This window comes from Ornithodoros turicata, unplaced genomic scaffold (genome assembly GCF_037126465.1).
Source record: "Ornithodoros turicata isolate Travis unplaced genomic scaffold, ASM3712646v1 ctg00000843.1, whole genome shotgun sequence".
NCBI lineage: Eukaryota > Metazoa > Arthropoda > Arachnida > Ixodida > Argasidae > Ornithodoros > Ornithodoros turicata.
In genome coordinates this window covers 605,980-627,063 of record NW_026999404.1, presented here as the reverse complement: position 1 = coordinate 627,063, position 21,084 = coordinate 605,980, and the positions used below count along the sequence as shown (strand labels likewise).

General features: G+C 45.9%; 1 protein-coding gene across 1 annotated transcript; it reads right to left on the bottom strand.

The window, feature by feature from the left end:
• Positions 1–325: 325 nt before the first annotated feature.
• On the bottom strand, positions 326–14,161 carry LOC135375265 (uncharacterized). Its single transcript, XM_064608009.1, has 3 exons — positions 13,890–14,161; positions 1,078–1,375; positions 326–909 (listed from the first exon to the last, which is right to left on the bottom strand). The coding sequence occupies exons 1-3, from the start codon at positions 13,909–13,911 to the stop codon at positions 627–629; spliced, it is 603 nt and encodes a 200-aa protein (XP_064464079.1). The 5' UTR covers positions 13,912–14,161; the 3' UTR covers positions 326–626.
• Positions 14,162–21,084: the final 6,923 nt, after the last annotated feature.

Below are 21,084 nucleotides of genomic sequence, written 5' to 3'. Positions count from 1 at the left end.
TCGATAACCAGTTGCGAAGCTATTTCTGGTCTTCTGGGGGACGTCTCCAGGTCATTAAAGCTTTCTTCTACAGGCATAGCGTTTATTGACAACGTTCTATTTTTCAGAGAGCTAAACTCCGCGCCATCCCTGAGTAGTTACTGTGCCCGTCACGGGATGGCGAGGCGAAGCGTTGGGTGAGAAAAAAAAAACGACACGCATGTGGTGCCATCTGTGGTGCACATAATGTTTTAATTTTCTGTTGCTCTTCCTTATCGTTTTGTTACCACAGTCTCGTCTCGGCTGCAATTTTTTCGTTTGACTATGACTACCAATAAGCGTCGTGTGCAATATTAATTGTTTTTACTCTTGCAAATTCCTGTTGTTGAACAGACTTTATGCATTCAACTGAGAAAGGAACAGAGAATGATAGCAGACGACAGCAAAGTACAAAGATTGAAGATGATATGCACCATATGATATATCTATGACATGCAAGGACATTCAACAAGACGTAAACCAAGAGACAGGTGGCTTCGTTAAATCTCCTCCGAACATTGTAAATCATTATTCTAAAAACCTGCTGTAATCCCACAAAAGAGGATTACGATGCAAAAATGCCGCCGCTTTCATTGCACAAAAATGCCTTATATTAAGGGGCTTTCTCGTATGACAGCCGAGTAGCGTGGTGGTAGGTCATGGTAGCCGCTGTCCTGGACTTGTTTCTGACTAATGCTGGAAGGGGCGAGGTTCGAGTCCATATTCTGAGAGAGTTCGATTGTGACAATGGGTAGACGACATCGGGAACATGTCGATGGCTGTTGAGCACTTGCAATGGATGGACTGTGGAAGACTTGTTCCGATGACTCCTTGGGGTCGAAGGCTGCGTTCGTGTATCCGATGGAGCCGGCTTGATGCTGAGGTTGCGTCCTGCCAGAAATCAGTGCATTTATTAATATGCAGATTTGTAAAAATCATTTTAAGAAGTAGTTGAATTTTACTTCCATCTACGGGCTTATAAAGTTACTACGTGAATTTTGCAGGCATGCACAAAATCAAGATGCAAACGTTGCACCGCTCTACGTAGAAAGAACATACGGTTTCTTTGGCTGTGAAATGACTTCCACGGGATCTTCGGGAAGAGACTTGAAGAGCTGCCAGGCTGCGGCAGGTAGAAGAACTAGCAGCAAGAACCCGAATGCTACTAGGGCGACACCGACTAGGAAAATGAACGGGCAGCAGAGTGCACCCGCTGTAAGGATGAGGGCTCCAGGTACCACCAGGCCCAGTACTGTCTGCCTCTTCACAGCCGCGGTGTTGTCTCTTTGAACGGCCCCCTCGCTGGGGCTGTCACCAGGAGGAAGAAGGTCCAGTGTCGACGACACCGGATTCCTGTCTGTGGAGGGAATAACACGCACAATGCACTTCCTGTCCCTGACAACAACGCTTTATTTTGGTGGCCGTGAATGGGGGTGCCTCATCGCGACAGGTCGTATTCAAAGCCATTCACGGGTGACGTTGCTCTTTGCGTAAGTCATGACAGTACAGAAGGGTTTTCAGATACAAATATCACAACCTTTTCTGCACATCGTGCAGTTTTTATGAGCTTTATATTTTAAGTGTACCCTTCAACCCCCCCCCCCCCCCCATCTATGGTGTTCGTTTCCATATAACTCTCCCCGAACTTATACATTAACGCCACCAATCGTTACTCATGATTCGCAAGCAGACGACACAACTGCCTTCTGCCTGCCATTCGAGGACAACGATTGGTGGGGCTTGATATTCAAAGCAGATGATACGACTGTCGTCTGCTTTGTTCTGCATAGAAATTTCCGTCATCCGTACTTCATCCCGCATGCAGTAGACAGTTTTGGGAAGACACATCCCTATTGACGTCCATGTTTTTCTTTGAAACGAGTTTGATTAACTCCACGTTTCCAGCACTTTTGATCACTTTTCAATCAATTTTCAAAGAGTAGTTTCTCTTTGGTTGAGATCGAATATGATAGTGAGATAATTAATGGTTTTACGTCGCGAGACGCCTACGATCACGAGCGACGTCATAATGATCGGTCTCTGGATTAAGTTTACCCTCCCAACAATCCGCCGAAATGTCAGCAGACGACACACTGCAATTAAATTTCCTCGCGGAAGTCGGCGTCTCTGAGCAAGTTCTGCGTTGTCCTCAGCCGGATTCAAGCCCGCAACCTTGAGATCAGCAACCTTGGGCTGCCCACTGACTCACTGAGGCCGGAGCTATTACATACACAAGCTACCACATGGGCTAGGAGCAAATGAAACGGAACCTAGATAACATAAGCGTCCGAATTCCCGCTTCCGTCCTATATATGGATGGACCATCAGATTGCTCCCACATACACGATATCTTCGCAGGCAAGCTCGTAGACGTCTAAAACCACTTCGACAACCGACCGTACAAGATGAATTATAGTAGGACAGTCATTTTCAGAGCAAAAAGAAAAGAAGGCATAAAAAAAAACGAAGCGGAAAAAGAAAAGAGTCGAAGGAGGAACTGAGAGATATGGAGCAACACATTTTACGGGCCGTTACTCTTTGAGGTGGCCCGGACGCTCCGGTTAAAAACCAAATAGAGCGGCGTCTTTTATTTTATTTCTCTTTTTTTTTCTATCGCATCTGCGGTTTTATTGCGCACTCGGCCCATATACGTGCTACGGTTAGCTTTAAAACGATACATTACACAGGGTTACCCAAGATAATGCACGGTATCTCTTCCGCTCCGTAAAAAAAAATAACACTGGCAGGGCAGATGCCGAAACTTTCGTAATGTGTCGAGTGCTAAAGAATCGTGTCGCAATTTTTCGGCTTCCATATTTGTTTCAGTTAATTGCGACAAATTAAAAACCGCTCGTTCCTATGCATTGTCGTTACCCTGTGTACCGCAGTATTTTTGAGCTGTCGGAGAATCTTTGGGTCTTTGAAGCTAACTTTAGAAGGAATATTTCCTAAAAGCAGTACAACGAGAACGCATATTTTATGCTAGAAAATTTGTTAAAATGTGGCAAAATAACTACTGTAATAAAGTTTCGGCTGCTAACGAAACTTTATATATACGCAAAACCGACATACACAGGAGCCTTAGCAGGAGGTACAGGCTATGAATCTCTCACTGAATCATTTGCTTACCCTCGAAACGCTGAGGCCAGACAAATGCTCACACAAACACACGTTTTTTTTTTGTGTGTGTGTGTGTGTGTGTGTGTGTGTGTTACGATGTGTTTTTGAAACCCTTAGGCATGGGTGCTGTGTTTCTTCTTCGTGCTCACAGAATAAATTCGTTCTCATATCTTCCACTTCCCAGACACGTAGGTGTTATGTATACGGCGTGGTATACGGCATGGTATGCGGCGTGTTATCAGGCGGTATATGTATACGTGTTACCGAGTGAGCCGTGTCTTCGCGGCCTATAAAACGGTCGTCAGGCCAGTACCCTTTGCGGTGCTGGTCCCGGATAGATTTCTTCCTGAAAATGTACGGCGTTCTTTCTTTTCTTTCTTTGTTTCTTTTTATTTTTGTGTATTGTTTTATTTTTATTTTTACGCGTTTGCAGAATTTTTCTAATATGAGAGCTGCTTAGGTGCAATTTTGGTCATAATGCGGAATTGTCATATTAACGGGGCGGGATTTGCAGAGGTTTCACTGCATTGTTCCCCAGGAGTATGGTCGTAAAGCGCGTATGTCAGATTATCGGGGGTCATATTAACGAGGGTTCACTGTATACCTACATTTTATTAATTAGCTTATTAATGATTTCTTCTCGGGGAAATGCGAGATAGCACAATTTGAGTCGGTCCTTGTTTAAATCCACCATCTTTTGTAAGCATCCTCAAGCGAGCACGTACTTTGATATATATATATATAAATCGCTACATTTTGCTATGCAAATGAGCCGAAATCGAAACTATGCTCTCCTCAGAGTACGTGTTTGTTTCAGGACTTTTAAAGAAGAGGATGCAATAAGGGCTTCCAATAAGGGTTGCCTTCAATCCTGCTGTCTCGCTTTTCCCCGCAAATATCTAATCAAAAGTTAATTAATGAATTTTAAGTAATTAGTCGTCCAGTAGCTATACATGCGCTTCCCACCTGGTGTCCGTCTGGCCGCATAATCCACCTGCAAATATGGCGTCATTGCCTTTTTTGTTTTTATTTTCTGTAAATAACAATAATAAACACCCTGTATAGTACATACATAGGTTATTTCCGTGATGTGCGAGTAAAATTAAATAAAACAGACGCTAAGTTTTTCTTTTTGTACGACCAATCCGATAAAGTTTCTGGATGTGGAGCCGCCATACTCTCTGGGCACGCTGATAGTCGCTTACACCGTTATTTTAATTATTTCCAGTAATTATACCCACTAGTACTTTTTTCTAACCAGCAAGTCACGAAATGCGGTAAGGAACGTGCATTTCTGACACACCTTTCACCTTTCTGTCATCAACCAGCCCCTCCACCACGCTTTGATCACCTGAACTGCCATCTCCACCATCATCTTTCATTGTCCACAATTGGCACTGGGGCAGCGCATAGCCTGCTAGCCGACATCAGCCCCATCTCATAATAATTTTTGTTTGTGTGTGTGTGATACACCTTTTGTATCGTTGCAATTTTTTTTTGATTCCATGTTAGTGCCGCGAAGCAACTGTGGCTATGAGCTGCTTGCAGATGTGGACAGATGGAGAGAGGACAACAGGAAGGAGTGGGGGACAGAGAGGTTAGTATGCGTCCTGGGCCGACTTCAGGGGGGAACTGTGCCGACATTCGTCGAGAAAGTCGTCGGAGAAAACCCGGGGAAAAACCTGGACAGCACAGCCGGTGGTAGGATTCGAACCCACCACCTCCTATAGTCTTCAGCACGTCCTTGGCTATACCACCAACGAACGAGATGCCATGCAAAATAATCGCAATGACTTCAAAGTTTCGGAATAGCAGAGCTGCAGTTCAACAAATCGGTTCCCAAATGCGTGACGTGTATTCCCCCAGCAAGCTTTATGGCCGAAGGACGATAACAGGGGCGTAGGTAGCTCTCCTGCTTGATGACAACACACGGTATAGTTCTCCTGCTTGATGACAATACACACGTTCAATTACATTCTCGCCCCTCCAACGTGCCGGTGTACATATCGTCAGTGAACACACGAATCAATTGCGTTCTATAAGGTCAATTTGCAGTAAGGAAACATGGCAGTTTATAGAGTCGCTGTTCCAGGCCCTACTTTCTCTGCTTTAATATTCCATACGAGACCGTGCTTTCAATATGGGAGCCTCCTTTGTTATTCAAATAAGAGCGTGTTAAACAATTAGAGACATGTCGCATATAAACAATGAGGAACGCAGTAAAAAAACAACCACCTAGACATCCTTCTGATCGCAACGGCCCCGAACAATCACTTTCTTTTGTTCTCACACGCTCTTCATTGGCCTTCAGTAACCCTCGGGGACGCACAATACGTTGCAGACGACAGCCATATCGTGCACCCTTAATTGGCCCCCACACCCCCCGCAGGCAGCTGATTGGCCCATCGTCCCACCTGGCGTCACTTTCGCTCTCGAAGTCGTGGCCATTGTTGGACCATCGTGGCCATTATGGAGGCCGAAGCGAAATGACGGCCTCGTTTGAACCGTTCCTTCCGTGAACACTTGTGCTCGTTATATGAGCAGGGAGGAAAAGAAAATGTTCGTTAGTGTGGGATGCCTAGCAGGAAAGTTATTCTAATCATGCGTGGGACGGGTACAGTGTTGCCAAATTTAGGGAACTGCCGCTAGATCTAGCGCGTTTTAATCGAAGACCAAAAATACGTCTTTCAGCAACGGCGAGTGTTTGGTACGAATGAGATTGTATTCGTGCATTCGTTGCAAAGTCTAATCAAAGTCTCTGTTCCAGGAAATTGTATTGGATATTTGAGTGTATATGGTTCAATGGGTTACAACTTAGTTACAGCTTACAAGTAATCATCCACTGGGCAATTAACTAGTAACTCTCTCTCACGGAGCAACTTTCACGGTGAATACCGGTCGGCGAAAGGTATAGTGAACGAAGATGCGTCAAATTTGTGAAGTTAGGAGACCAACATAAAATTCTAAAAGTAATTGCAACTAGCTGTTGTCTTGTAAAAAATCTCCCACAGTAGGTTTACTGTATTCCAGTTTGTAGAGCTCGCTTTATAGCAAGAGTAATCCGCCTGTGTTTATCATATAAATATGCCCCCCACCCCCCACCCCCCGTCTGTTAAAATAAAGTTCCTAGAACCTATAGGGTTACCGCAAACGTCTCACAATACCTTAAGAACTCAGGCTCTGGGGCAATCCCAGGAACAAAGTTTCAATAGTGTAGTTATACAGTTACTTCAGAAACCCCTGTCTATCTCCCTAGTTTAAAGGGGAACTACCCGTTAATCCACTCTAAACCAATTTAAAGGGGCACTGAAATCGGCAAAGTAATGGCATTTATCCGTTGCGTCGTTCGATATTTTCCCTCTCCTTCTCTAGAAGAGCGATAATGCGGAGCGGGCTCTCATTGGTCCCCTAAAACGATTTGCCAAATCATCGCTTTTTGGCTATCAGTGTCGGACATCTAAATCCACTCACGCTCACGAAATATGCCATTTACTTGCGAAATTGAAGAAATAGTATAAATGTGCGTTCGGTCATCCTAATCATGGTGGCAATACGAAAGTTCGGGCGAACGCATGTTGTGAAAGGTTGTATGTCTATATGGTCAAGTAATTCAATGTATATACGAAAAGGTGACGTGGGTGCAGAACCCTGGTTGTTTTAGCTTTCAAACTAGGGCTACCACTCGGAACAAAGTGATAAAAACGCAAAAGATAGAATAAGTGCCGGCAATCTGGTGGACGAGGAACTGACGCCTTTATGTGGACGGGGGTTATCAGCGCCAACGAGCAAAGTAAGATATAAGAGAGCTTTAGTGTATCGTACGCTATTGCCTTTGCGTGCACAAGGGATAGCGTTGGTGGTTCTGCGCACATATATAATACTGCGCAATACATAAAAAACAGAGCGTTGAGCATTGCGCAGAACCATCACGCTATCCCTTACGCACGCAAAGGCGACAGGGGACGATATACTAAAACTCGGTATTAGTAGTACGAGACATAACGGGAACAGCTGGCGCTCCCCCAACGGAACACACACGTAGCAAGCAGAACGCACACTGCGTGTATCGTAGCAGATGATGTGCACTGCAACCACCGACCTCAACAAACGCAGGATAACGACACAAGCCATATCCTGGAAGTATAGGCACTGAGCACGCCTGTTTCGTATCGTTCGTTCCTCATCGCCGTCAAAAAATGAAATGAAAAGAATATACAGGGTGTATGCTATAAAAGGTCAGTCACATTTTCGCGCGTGGCGCGATACCTACTTGACAGACAGACTTCCGCTGCCGCAGAGTGAAGAAGTTACGGAATGAAACCCTACAGAAAAATCGTCGATATCAGGCACAGCGTAAGAAAATAAATACGGCCACGCAAACTTTCATTTTCATGCATTTCCTATGCGCTATACCGACGTAAACACGCCAGTCTGTCGATAGTTGTTTGTAGCTTCCGCATGGGGCGCCAGTGACGTTGAATCCGAAACAAACTCACGTGGGCGCGTATTTCTGTTATGCACGGTACGTACCCGTGGTACTCATTGAGATTTACGTTTAACGAAGCTTGATACAATTTGTTTTGGACGTTTTCTGCACAAGTTGCGATTCGTATGCCGCTTCCTAGCGAAACATTTCTGCTTCTTCTCTTAGCAGACGACAGTCTGTTTGCCATTGCTTTGTTGCGAGAACGACACTTTTAGCCGCCCTTCTAACGCTTTTATTTCATTCATTTTGTGTATCTATACAGCTTCATTGGACTCTATTATTCCTGTTGTTATATTCGTTCGTGTTCCATTCGTGTTTCTGCCGTATTTTGTATCCTTTGTGCCTTGCTGTGCGCCAGTTGACGGTTCAGGAGCATGCACATGTGGATTCAACGTCACTAGCGCCCCATGCGGAAGATACAAAAAACTATCGACAGACTGGCGTGTTTACGTCGGTATAGCGCATAGGAAATGCATGAAGACGAAAGTTTGCGTGGCCGTATTTATTTTGTTACGCAGTGCCTGATATCGACGATTTTTTTTGTAGGGCTTCCTGCCGTAACTTCTTCATTCTGCGGCAGCGGAAGGCTGTCTGTCAAGTAGGTATCGCGCCACGCGCGAAAATGTGACTGACTTTTTATAGCATACACCCTGTACATAGATCCAAGGCGTAAAAATACTAATGGCAGGCTTACTGGCTAGACCGCTTTTCATCTCTAATCAAGCCTGTGACTCGAAAAAGTCGCGAGAAAAAAAAAAAGAAAAAGAAAAGAGCAATCTCCTTATTGGGTCATGAATCGAGAAACAAGGCTCGAATTGATCTCTCTACACAATCAGCTAATTGGCTCAGCGCCACCGACAGGCAGGTAAAGAGAGACGCTAGCATCGTGGAGGCATCTTATCGGAGTGACTCGCGGTGCGAAGGAGACTTGCGCGAAGCAATCACCGTCCAGGTTCTGAAGTGAGTTCGAAAGAAGCTTCCGCATGCAGATGACGAAACATTGTTAATTGTATATATTATATGGAAGAATGAAAATTGATTGATTGATTGAAACAACTTACTTACACCCGTGACGTATTGGCGTTACGTAATTTTTGTTGCGTTACAATGCATAGTATGTTTTCGTGTAGTTTGTGCAGTTCTCTGTAGAATGGAACGAAAGAGTTACCCTGTATTCGCGCGAGCGACATCTTCACAGAACATTCTAGTGGAAGAAAAAGCGAAAACACTGCTCACGGAGCCGAAGTTCCGTCCGGTGTTACGTTGAGCATTCACACGGTGCCGGAATATCGGAAGTAGCGTACTGCGCACTTAGCAGACGACACCGTCAGCGTCTTTTCCTGTCGTCTGCTACGGAATATGTTGTGGTTGTGCGGCAGAACTGACGTGTGAGCACAAGAACCACGTATGGAGGTAGACCCCTTTTACACAAATAAATTCCTAACTCATGTGTATTGGCCCAAAAAGCAGAAGTATGATCCACCAGAAGTTTGAATATCAGTAGCAGAACTGCACACAGAGGTAGTTGTTGACCGCGACAATTCCGTCAGGGTGTTGTTGACCGTAAAACCGAGGTCAATGCTTTGGCACTCATACTCTGGACCCTGCAGGTGAACAGCCTCGTCGGGCTGAGTAATTAATGCCACGTTGCTCTACTTGGTCATGTGACATTACGACATATTACGCACCCCACCCTCAGTTTACGTAGAACTACCACTACACTACTGCATATGTAAAGACAATGCAGAGTCCATGGCTGGCTGTAGCAAACATGTTCGAATACAATACAAATGCGTACAATATTTGTATTTTCAGCAAAAGTATCGTATAAAGTATCGCGTTACTTTTTATGGGTAAAGGTAATGCTATGGAGGGAGCAATACTGCTCCGCAAAGAAGAGCAGTGTATGTGTATTGTCATCAAGTAGAAGAACTATATAAGAATATATAGAAACATCTTTCCAGGAGCAATACTGCTCGCAGGAAAGCGTGTATTGCCATCGAGTGGGGACAATACACGAAACCATACACCGATGTATTGGCATCAGTGTGGAAGACCAGCCACGGTGGCTGACTCCCTAAAACATCTCCAAGCGATTTGTACTAACACAATCTGAATGCCAACCCTCGGCCAGCAGAACTTATACATGCTCAGAGCTTGATGTGCGTTCTGGTTGTCGCCGTGCAACAGTTCATAACTTCGGAGAGCCCGACGACCTTGTTCCCGGCCGTACCATTCAAAGACACGGCCCACCCAGAGGCGGACCGCGTTATCAAAGGGCCCTTCCCCAAATATGAAGGACCAGCTCACTTTCGCCTCCCTCCACCGCGAAAGATTAGAAGAATGTATTGGCATCAAATGGGAGGCCGGCCACAGGGGCCGGCTTCCTGTAGCAGCTCGGACAGATCAAGAAAAGATCTTCCCGGAACAGCACCGCAAGCGGTACTGCCTCGACGACCTTGTTATCGGCCGCGCGTTCAGACAGACCAGAAGATTAGAACATAGAAGAGTTATATTGGACGCCATGGCCAGTAGACGTACGCGTACAGTAAACGAAGTGTTACGCAACAAAATAGCTGGTGTGCATTAACGAGGGACCGCTTCGACGGGACCTGTGATAGTGGATCATGCCCCTTCTTCATTTAGTGCGTGTCCCACAGCTCAGTACCAGTGTATTACTAGGCCGAAGTATTACTGTTAAGCGTTCAATACCGTTAGCAACAAACTACTTATGAGCAAAGCATTAAGAGGTGAGCGAGCTGCTGTATCGTGGGCGCTATCATTTCCTTGAGCATCATGAGGTGTGGTAGGGACAGGGACACAAAACACAACCGGACAGGACTATGCTCAATCATTAGGCTGGGCTAGTACGCTAGGCTATAGGCTAGACTGGCTACTTATCATTACTAATTACCTATCAGTACACAATGCTCATGTTTGGCGAGTAGGACGAACAGAGGCTTGTCCAGAATCCCAAGCAACGGGGGGGGGGGGGGGGTGCGGGCGGGGGGTGCAAAAGAAATCGGGAGGGGGACATGTCATAACAACTGAAATAGCAAGTGCCTCTCTGTGGAGGGTGCACAGGTAAAATGTATAGGGCTGTTACAAAAGGTTTGGGGGGGATGCTGGGGAGGTGTAGGGGGGGATCTGGTTAAATCACTGGACGAACATTACTGCCCACACCCGCCCACAGCAACGTGCAACATTTCGCTGTTGCTGCGCTTTCGTTCGTCTCAGCAACTACTACTCGACTACGATTCTGTCATCCGAGAATATTTTTCCTCTGCTTTATTTCTTAGTTTATTTATTTATTTTTCTTTAGCTGCATAACGGATCAAGCCAGTGTTGTGGCCGTTTCATGTTCGGGGAAAATTGAATTATGCATTTGCGATTTTCAGTTCGAGGTATCGGTTTCTGATCAATAGAAAGCTATCGAGGAAAGGATGTTCCATGATATAGGCAGCGTTCTCCAATGGCCGCATCGTTGTCGCATATATTACCACGGCCATATATTACGTTGCAGTAACACTCCAGCTAGCTCGGATTTCGGTTCCAGCATTTCATTTTTTTACTTTATAGTTTCCACGAACTGTATTTCCATGAGAAGTCGAGAGACATATTCTGGAACGTATTAACACACACACACACATGCGCTTCTTGCTGCGACTCTCTGGCCTCCGCTTGACAACTACGAAGCAATTAACTTAAAATGAAGTCAGTTTAACTCCCTGTAATACTCAATGATTACAAGCATGCTCATGGGCCCGTGGGAACGTAATTAAAGAGATAAATAAATAAAACATAGGCTGAAATTGCGGGGGAGTGTGTCCTTATTACGAGTGGTATGATGCACAATATTAATAGACCTCTCCCTGTTTGTAAACAAATGACGTCATAGTGTTCGACAGCACCACCAATTTGGTAGAGTTGAACTACCTTCGAAGCTAGGGGGCGAACAAGGTCGCGCCCGAAAGCTACCGTCTTGAGGGGATTGCCATGGCCCCTTAAAGGGACACGACCTTCGGTGCCCATTCGTAGAACCCAACCTTCCCCTTCCGATTTGTTTCGGTTTCAGTCTGTCTATATCAACGTCATGGTGACGTTTCCCGGGTAGAGGTCTATTGACCTCCCCTATATGTCTCGTACCTTTTGTTTGCTGATTTTTTTTAAAACTGGATCTACGAATAGCATCGTGCCTGCAGCACTGTAATGGTGTTTACAGACTTCCTTGTAAGGCGATAAAGCTCTTTCTTACTCTGCGTTTCAGTGACGAGCGAGCGATATTCTCTTTCTGTTCCTCACTTTTGAGCAATTCATGCTTTCCGGTTGGAAAACTTTGGAAGATTAATCATACTTGAGGTGGATGAGAAGGGAACGTCGTATGTCTAAGTTTTAGGCTTTCTGGCACAAGCAGCACAGCATATTGGCCCAGTATTGGTCCAATATTGGCAATACCGGTCCAATACCGATCCAACGTTGGGCATCTATTGCCAATATTGGACCAATATTGTGCCAAGATGTTGTGCTGCTTGAGCGGACTCACTTACGACTCAGTTATGTCCTATTCCTATGCACGGCGTGGTGTTCGGTTGAGGGTGCCACCATATGGCAGACTACATGAAATGCGCACATGAACGGCAATCAAGAAGTGCATGCGGGTCGATGCCCGTCGCTGTCTGGCTTTTTCGACAACTGCCATGTTATCAATCTCTCATGCGCTTAGGTATATTGAGACCTGCATTGTTTTCGTCTCTCTGTGTGTTCCACCTTCAGGGACCGTTACTTTCCATCACGAATACAAAGTTACAGAATAGCGGAACCAAGCGTTTTGAGGCCCCAAAGAGACGGCGGCGGCGCCACTGCGCATGCCCAAGATGCAAAGCGCGCTTTGGGTTTAGGGTGCACGCCATCTTTCACGAAAATTGCGTGGTGCCTCAAAACTGGCTTGAGTCGCTCTCGCTGAGGACGAGAATCCGCGTGAACGCGTCGTCTGCAAACGGCCGGAAAGAAGTTACAACACACACACACAAAAGGCTTATTTCACGCAGTTTCGTGATACCGCTTATTTTTAGTACTGTAACAACGCTATGTGTCTACAGAAGGCGACTTTTGTTTACTTCTTGATTTATTTTTCTTTTGTAAATGTCCATTGTTATGGCGCTGCGCACAAGCACCCCGCTCTGTTTTATTAAAACCCTATTATATAAGCCGTACACCTGCATTTGGGTCTCCCCTTCTCACGCACCTATCCCAAATTTCTCTAAAATGGTAGTTGCTTAGCTAAAGAAGTCAGAAGTACTTCGAGAGTAACTGCTGTACCCATGGGCAGCGGAGCCACACTAAAACTTGTCAAAGCCTCATCCGCGTTCCTGCAACGCGTGGTCTGGCGTGAAAAAAGCGGTCACTCCCTCTTTCTCAGGTCACGGTGTTGTCTTCTACGGGAGCACGTTCTCTGTGGCCGTACTGCGTTTTTGTCACCTGACCTGTTATGCGTTTGCACTGCTGATGTTAAGGCATGACATATAAGATGCATGTCAATTCCGTACCATCATTCTATACCCCTCTGCATTTTCGAGTTTCTACCTCGGCATAACGCGAAGCAGCTTCACGCAATAATTGAATTTGTTCTAATGATCTTGTAATACTGGAGAACAATCTGTGAATTCTTAAGAGAGGAAACTGCGATTGTTGGTCCCTTTATCATCCAGTTGAACTCTGTTGCCTGAACGCACTTACTTCTCACAATAAATGTGTGTCAATTCCTTGTATATACAACGCGGGGAAAAATAATTTAAATACACACGATGCCAACTACTGCAGGAAATTGAGCAATCGGGGGGAAATTGGCTTTTACGACACTGCTTGTATCTCTCGTGTCACAACTCGACTGCACGTATACATTCGTCATGACAGCAAGTGAGAGAGCTAATTCTTGACAACATTTCCCTGAGTCTTGGGATATATGCACGAGGATATACACGAAGCGACAAGGCGCATACTTCCCCAGACTCAGGGAAAGGTCTGCCAGCAACTAGTCCACACCGACTCGCTTGCATTCCCCAACAACACTGAATATCCTCTGGGCGTACGAATAATGTCCCAACGAATTCGTACGTCCGATGGATATCCATCATATCCGTCGGACGTACGAATCCGTTAGGACATTATTCGTACTTCAAGAGGATATTCGATTTTGTTGGGGTTCTGTTTCTACGTTCCACAAAGTTAGAGAAAAACACGGAGCAACGTTCCAATAACCACTTACCGTTCCCTCTACACCATGTCATCCACGTGGTGGTACACCGCAGGGGTATATATCCTCTTTGATATCTTCCCGTTCAAATGAAGCCGAGTGAACGAGTGATGATGGTTTATCCGCCTGTACCCCCACGTTGCCTGTGGCGCCGCCCTCCTTCTCTCGTTTCTTCTTTCTTTGTTTTTGTTTGACCGTTTTGTTTCGCCGGTCGCGTCGCCGCTCATGCTTGCCGTTCCCGTCGTCCGGTCGTCAGCCGAGCGTGACAGCTGAGGCCCGCGAGCTTGACGTACGTGGATAGTGCACCAAAGATACAGTGGAGTGTGCGATGCGCGGACTCGGCTTCCTCCGCGCGTCGCGCTGCGATCGCTAGTGCACTTTTTGTTCGTGATGCGGAGGTGCGAATTCAGAGAGTATGCCCTTAGTGCTCTGTCGCACTGGGGCAACACCTCCTAGATACAGAAAGCCTGCGTGCTCGTCGACGTGACGTAACAATTAAGAGTCAGCCAATTAGGATCGTGTTTTCAGCGGTCTTAGCCAATCACGAACGTGATTACAGCGGTCGTGGCCATGGAGAGGAACCACCGTCGTCTGCGAGTTGTGATTGAACGTCCCCGCGTACTAAATGGCAAAACTTGGAAATAAAGAGCAAAACGGTCTCAATCTTTCTCAAAACTGATTTTGTGGAAAGCGTCTTGCACTTTTTGTCTAAATATTTAGGTCTGCAGGTTCCAGATGAGCTTCACTCATTTGCGGGTTCTTGAATTCGCAGAAAGGTGTATCGCAGTAGCAGACGAATTCTGACTCTTAATTGAAAGAGGGAGAGGAGGTAATGCGCAGTTTTCTCTACCTAGGTGGTGTGGGTTGGGGTCGCGGTGGAGGAACGGAACATGAATACAAAGCGGACCGAGGAAAACGTGACGTAAAAGTAAAAAAGAATTAAGAAGACCTATCTCAGTTGGAGAGGTTCGTGAGGTTTAGGTGACTTTCAATTGACCTTTTTCAAAACTGCTGATGCGCATGCGCTGCGACGCCGATGGCCTTGGCTGCGCCGGACAAGATTATCTCCGTGTTTAATAGATGGCGCTGGCTGAGGACTACAGGACTGTGGAGGCCGCGCGAACTCGTCGGCCTCCGCCGGCCTTACGAACTATGATACGACGTGAATATGAAAAAGGTACATTGAACTTTATTTATTTTATCCCTACACTGAACCGTAACACCAAGATCTTGCATGAAATTTCTTAGGTGTCGCCCACATAATCGATCGGAAAGACGTAGATTCTACGTCGAATGAAAGTATAAAAATTATAATACAGTCGACCCCCGTTTATCCGGACGGTGCCGTTCCCGGCGAAATCGTCCGGATACCGGGGCATCCGGATAAATGAAACGACCGAATAGAAACGTCCTACAGAGCCAGGTTTAATTAAAACACAGAAATCTCGTCAATGACAGCTGTTACATAGTAGTGTAGGCACTCGATTCCTGCAAACTTTTGCTAACTGCATAGAGTTGAGCCGCGCTGTTGCGCTGCTCGAAGAATGTCAGTGCGGACGCAAAGTGTCAATGTCGGAGCCTTGTTTCTCACTGGCGTAATCGCACCGTCTTGCTGCACATCATCGGAGGCAACAGCAGCAATCGCACCGTCATCAGTCATAGCTGCACACGCGTCATCATCCTTATCAACGTCAACGTAGTCAGAAACCGCAGCATCATCTACGGCAGTCGCAGTGAGCTTCTGCATCAGGGGTCGCAGCTCAGCTAGGGGAATGTCTTCATCGGCCAACGGGCCGTAAGCAGCAGGCCCTCGGGTTGGAGTTTTCCCCTCTAGAACCGGACAGTTGCTCGGGATATTTCCAAATAACTCGACTAGTCAACGTGACCCAACGCACACAAATAAAAAGGGGGTCATCGTGCACGGTTGTCTCCCCTACGGAGGAATATAGGTCCCTGACGTGTGACGGGAATAACCCCAACACAGCGAAAAGGGTGACGAAGCGGGGTCAGTGTCTCCTCTTACTCACGGTAGTCCGGATAACTGAAACTGGATTACAAGGATTTTCGACTTTGGTTCCCTGGAATTCTTGTCCGAGTCCGGAAGCTGAAGTCCGGATAAACGAGAACAAAATACATGGAGGAAAATCCGTTCCTGTGCCTTTTGTCCGGATACCGCGGGATCCGGATAAATGAAGTCCGGATAAACGGGGGTCGACTGTATATCATCTCCCGTAACATTTCACACGTCGCACCTTTGGTTCGTTCGCTCGACTTTTGTGTCTGTCTTTTTCTCGGCCGCCATATCAGGTTAATGTTAGTATAGCCAACACAAATGTGCTGGGTGAGTCATCATGTCAGCCAGCCCGAGGCGACCGTCACAGAGCACTTGGGGTTCCGGCCTGGGTCAAAGAGACAAACACGGACATCCCAAACAGAGAACACACACAATCACTCTCACATGCATGCACCCCCAGGTTAGAACAACACCTGTCACCTGAGCCTAGGAGGTGAAATATCACAGTTCTTTCGTAACCTTGCGGCGACACGCCTGAAGACACGGATATGACCCCCTGTACATGCCGCTGCTTGACGAGCTCTTCCAACCTGATACGCGACTTCAGCAAGGAGGACGACGCACTGACGAGTGGTCTGCGATGGGGAAGGGTTGAGGAACCGTACACTGGACATTACAAACTCTGACACGTTGAAGACATCAGCCGCGCATCGGAAAAGAGACGCCTGCAGCACACACCTAGGAAAGCATGCTGCATTCGTGTCGCTTCTAACAAATAGGACGGCGATCACGAAAGATACAAATATAATTTAGAAAACCATTTACTGTATGCTTCCTTTTTCCCCGCTTTGATGCCAGTACATCTCTTCTTTTTTGGGGAACGGCGTCACAGTTGTTTTTGCAGTTCCAGAAGTTTCCAACACCGAGGTGGAAGAATACCTACAGGATACCGTTTCAAGTAAGTATTGGTTGTCAAATAAAAGAAAATACAAAATAACGAAACTTCCGATTCACCTGTGCCGCACAGACGCGTACGCGACGACCGCCGCGCCACACTTCGGCCACAACATCGTCACCCACGGTGCTGTCGTTTGCTGTCGTCTGCTATCACTGCCACCGCATTTTCACGCACAAAAGCGAAGCGGCAGCGTGCCCTCCTATAGCTGCGGATATCCGGCCTTCTTTATGTTGTCGTCTGTCTTTTTTTGGTCGTGCATTGGGGCGGTGCCCATTTTTGGCCAGAAGAAATAGTATACCGCAGCATCACAGTCGCGCGAGCCGCACAAGTGAACAAAAGTGTTTCCGTCAAAGCAGACCGATTATTTTCGTGTCTTCGGCTGACCATGCATTGTGGACGGATGTCCGTTGAGGGGAATGGACGAAGTGAGGGTCAGCTGACAGCTGCGGGGAGGTCGATGACGATGGCCATTTTGAATTGTGGCTGTGTTTGACGGATGTTTCTTTCTTCCTTTTTTTGTGTGTGTGGGTTTGTGAATAATTAATCATATTATAGAGGGACACTTTCTTTCTTTGCTTTTCTAAAGTACTTTTGTGTATGTGTATGTGCCCGTGACGTTCCGTGAGTTGGTGGGGGAGGGGGAATATTCCCGTGATATTCTGTTGTCTAAATTCTGTATCTCGGGTGTTTGCCACTTTCTTCTGTACAGAGAGTGTGTGGGCAAGGAAGAAGGGTGAGAAGGAAAAGAGGAAATTTTCAAATCAGATTTCACTCATTCCAACATATCATTCTAGCGTAAATATTGTACAGAGTAAGCAAGCTTCTCCTTGCACAAACACAGCATATTGAAATGGAAATAGACGTCCCTCTGGAATGTCCAGGTAAAAGACCACTTTATTTCCACCTTGTTGTTCTTGGCACAACATAACCGCCTCAAAACTTTCAGATGGACAAATTTTCAAAAACCTCTATGTAAGTTTCAACATCAGATACTCTTTCTCTCGTTAAGTACATAGCATTAAATTCGTAAATATGTACGCTGTTTCTTCTATGTAGTCTCTGTTCTGGCTAGTCTTGTAAAGTTCTGTACAGGGTTATTTGACAACCCGCATTTCATCAATGCCGGATGAATATGTACATTGGTGGCGGACGAACGATAATCAGGTTTTCAAGGGGAACGGGAACATTGGTGGAGATTCACGAAGGGCAGGCTGTGTACACTATTATACAGACCAAATTGCACACATTCTCTATTTTTTGCTTCGCCTTGAGCTGCTGATTAATTGTAATTGCTTTTCGAACTCTGTCTTGATGCGCAAATAACGTTAAAAGTATTTATAATTCCCTCCCGACGAATTCGATCATCTTGTTCAAGCGAATTAATAACTCTATCGTGTGCTCCGCGTTCATAACACGACTTCTGGGTGGAGCAATCACACATAAACATCGGTTTCTTTTTTGTCGTAACGCTACTGCCTCTGACTAGTCCTGAAGAAAAGAATTATATCGCTTTTTCTTTAAATAAATGCATAATAAGACTGTCTTGTAGAAAAACAAAAACAAAAAGAGGAAAAGGAAAAATGCAAGTCTACTGCTTTTTTTTTCGGCACCAGTCCAACAATAAAAAGGGGGGTGGGTGGGGATATGTTTATTAAGATAAAAGAAAACGTTGTCTTTCTATCGCGAATGATAGAATGGAATTTTGAGAAAAAAGGAATTGCGTTCTTTATTATTATTTTTTTTTTCCGTGAGTTATGCTCCTCGTTCCCTTGAAAAGCAAGGAACCGCCAAAATCCACGGTTATTCCGGAAATGCAAATATTTCACGTATCTTGGTCACGGCCCTAGAACCATGGCGTAATTTACGTACGAACATTTTACTGCGATCACTAAAAATTTTTTTCTTTGAGCAGATTTACCTGTGCGGAAGCAGTCACGTGGAACCAGCAAAGTTTCGTTATAGAGATTTGGCAAATTCTGTGAACAGCTGTATAGTCTACAATAGTCACTATAACTTGATTGTCACAACCCTTAAGTCGTGCGCTATGCTTTGGCAGGAATTGTCCACATTTCATGGAACCGGAGAAGAAGTGAATAAAGTAGACATCGTAAGAATGACCAGGCGGCGCCATGGAGCGCAGATGGCGGTTGTACCAGTACTTTGGTACACATTCAACTGGGTGTCCTTATCCTGACCTTATCAATACCTGCATTAGAATAAGTGCTTAACGTGCCATGGCGGACTAAAAAAAATATATTTTTAGTTTATTTTCCATTATTTCGATATTTTACGAAAGCTCAGTACGCAAAGTATAAATGTCGTCAGTGGACATAGTTTCGAATTCTACATGATAAGATGGCGTCATTATGTGATCTGGCTCTCCTGTAACAGGTCAGGCACCTTCCCAGTCCGTGTCTCCGTCTCCGCCCTACGTTGGAAGACGCGGCTAGCAGCTATATTGATGAGACGGAATTCGCGAACTAGGTGGAGCAGCGTTGCCATGCGAGTGACATATTTCGCACATAGTGACGTCATACATCTCGAAATTAGAAATTAATTTTATGGTAATTTTGCTTCACACGGCGAAACAACATTTTGGGCGAACACATTGAAACGAGGCGAGTACATTGCAACGGCATAACCTAGGTAGGATTCCAAGGACGCGAGGTGCACGACAATGCAAGTACCTCAATGGATTATGTCGTATTCACTGAGTGGAAGCGCACACTGGTGACTGCGGTTTAGCTTCAAATTCTAGTTATCGAAATGCAAAATACCGAAATCACGTTCTTGCTGTAGTCTTATTGGAGCACTAAATAAGAAAGACAAGAAGTGAAACTCTCCAATGAAGCAAGCGGAGACGCGCGACCAGATGGAGTAAGTCCTGGAAAGGGAGAAAGGCAGTTTCCGACGCCTCGTGACAGATGGTGCAGCGCTGGGGTTCCCATCAGAGCCGTCTATAGAGAGAGTTTGGTCATTAGGAGGAGCCTAACTTGAACGCGTCATGTGACGTCACGGCTGAACGACCTCCCTTGCCGCGCTCTATTGTTATCACGTGTGTTCACGATGAGAGGGGAAAGACACGTGCGTATCGCGTCCTTCGAGAACCCTTCGTCCTTGAATCCTTCCAGTTTGGTAACAAAGCCTCCATATCACAGCGTCGTATCCTAGCAGCTGTCCAGCGAACCACGCTCGGAGCGCGTCAAAGCAAATCCTCGTCGGCAGCACAAAGAACTAAAACCGTTCCGGAGTGGGGCTGACGAGCGGGCGCCGTTCGTGCGGTCTCCCCACTGGTCCCCACTTCTGTCGTCCCCATACTGCGCCATCTAATGAAAACGGAAATAACCCTTTCCGGCGCCTCAGGGTCATGCGCATGAGCCGTAGTAAAAAAAGGTCCGCAACAAAAGTACCTGTCGACCAGCCGGTGGACTGCATCCAAATGGCACCCACCTGCCGTCTGATAAGCGGATTTCGCTTGGATTCAGGCTTTTCGGGCGTTGCAACAGCGACGGCAAAACAGGCTCCGCCCGTGAAGCGGCAAAAGATCAAAAGATGGCCAAACTCTCTCTATATACGGCAGAGCAGCCAATGGCCGCCTATCTGCAGCATCACGTGACAACAAGATTTCCCCGCTCCGCCACTATATCCTGTAACGGTACATCCTGTAACTGGCTACAACCAGTGACTCCTGCCTCCACTCTATCTGATCGCGGGATAGAGTGAAGTTTCACCTCCTGTCTTTCCTACTCCGTGCACTAGAGGTCTTCTCTTATCATCCCTAATAATACGACATTGCTTCATTTTCACGATAAGATTTCATCGACTATTCATTATCGACTGTGACATTTCATTGGCTATTCCTGTCCTATTCGATGTGCATACTATTTCAATATATGCCCAGCTGAAATTGATAGCTGGTATGGTCCAGCCACAAACCGAATCACTTGTTGTTTGTTTGTTTGTTTTTGTTTTTCTGCAAAGGCCGGCTGCTTTTCTTGAACCTCACAATTAAGCAGCACCTTCTATGTTGAAAGCTCAACAGCATGGGATATGGCTGCACTTATTAATGCAGTATTTAATTTCGATATACAATAAAAAAAAAAAACATCGCACTACAATGCCAGAATGCCCTTTCTAACAGCTAGAGCTCTTGCATACGGCATATCCTAGGACTTTAATTAGAAAACCGCAACTTTGTTGCGTTGGAAGGAGTACCAAAGCAAGTAACAGCCATT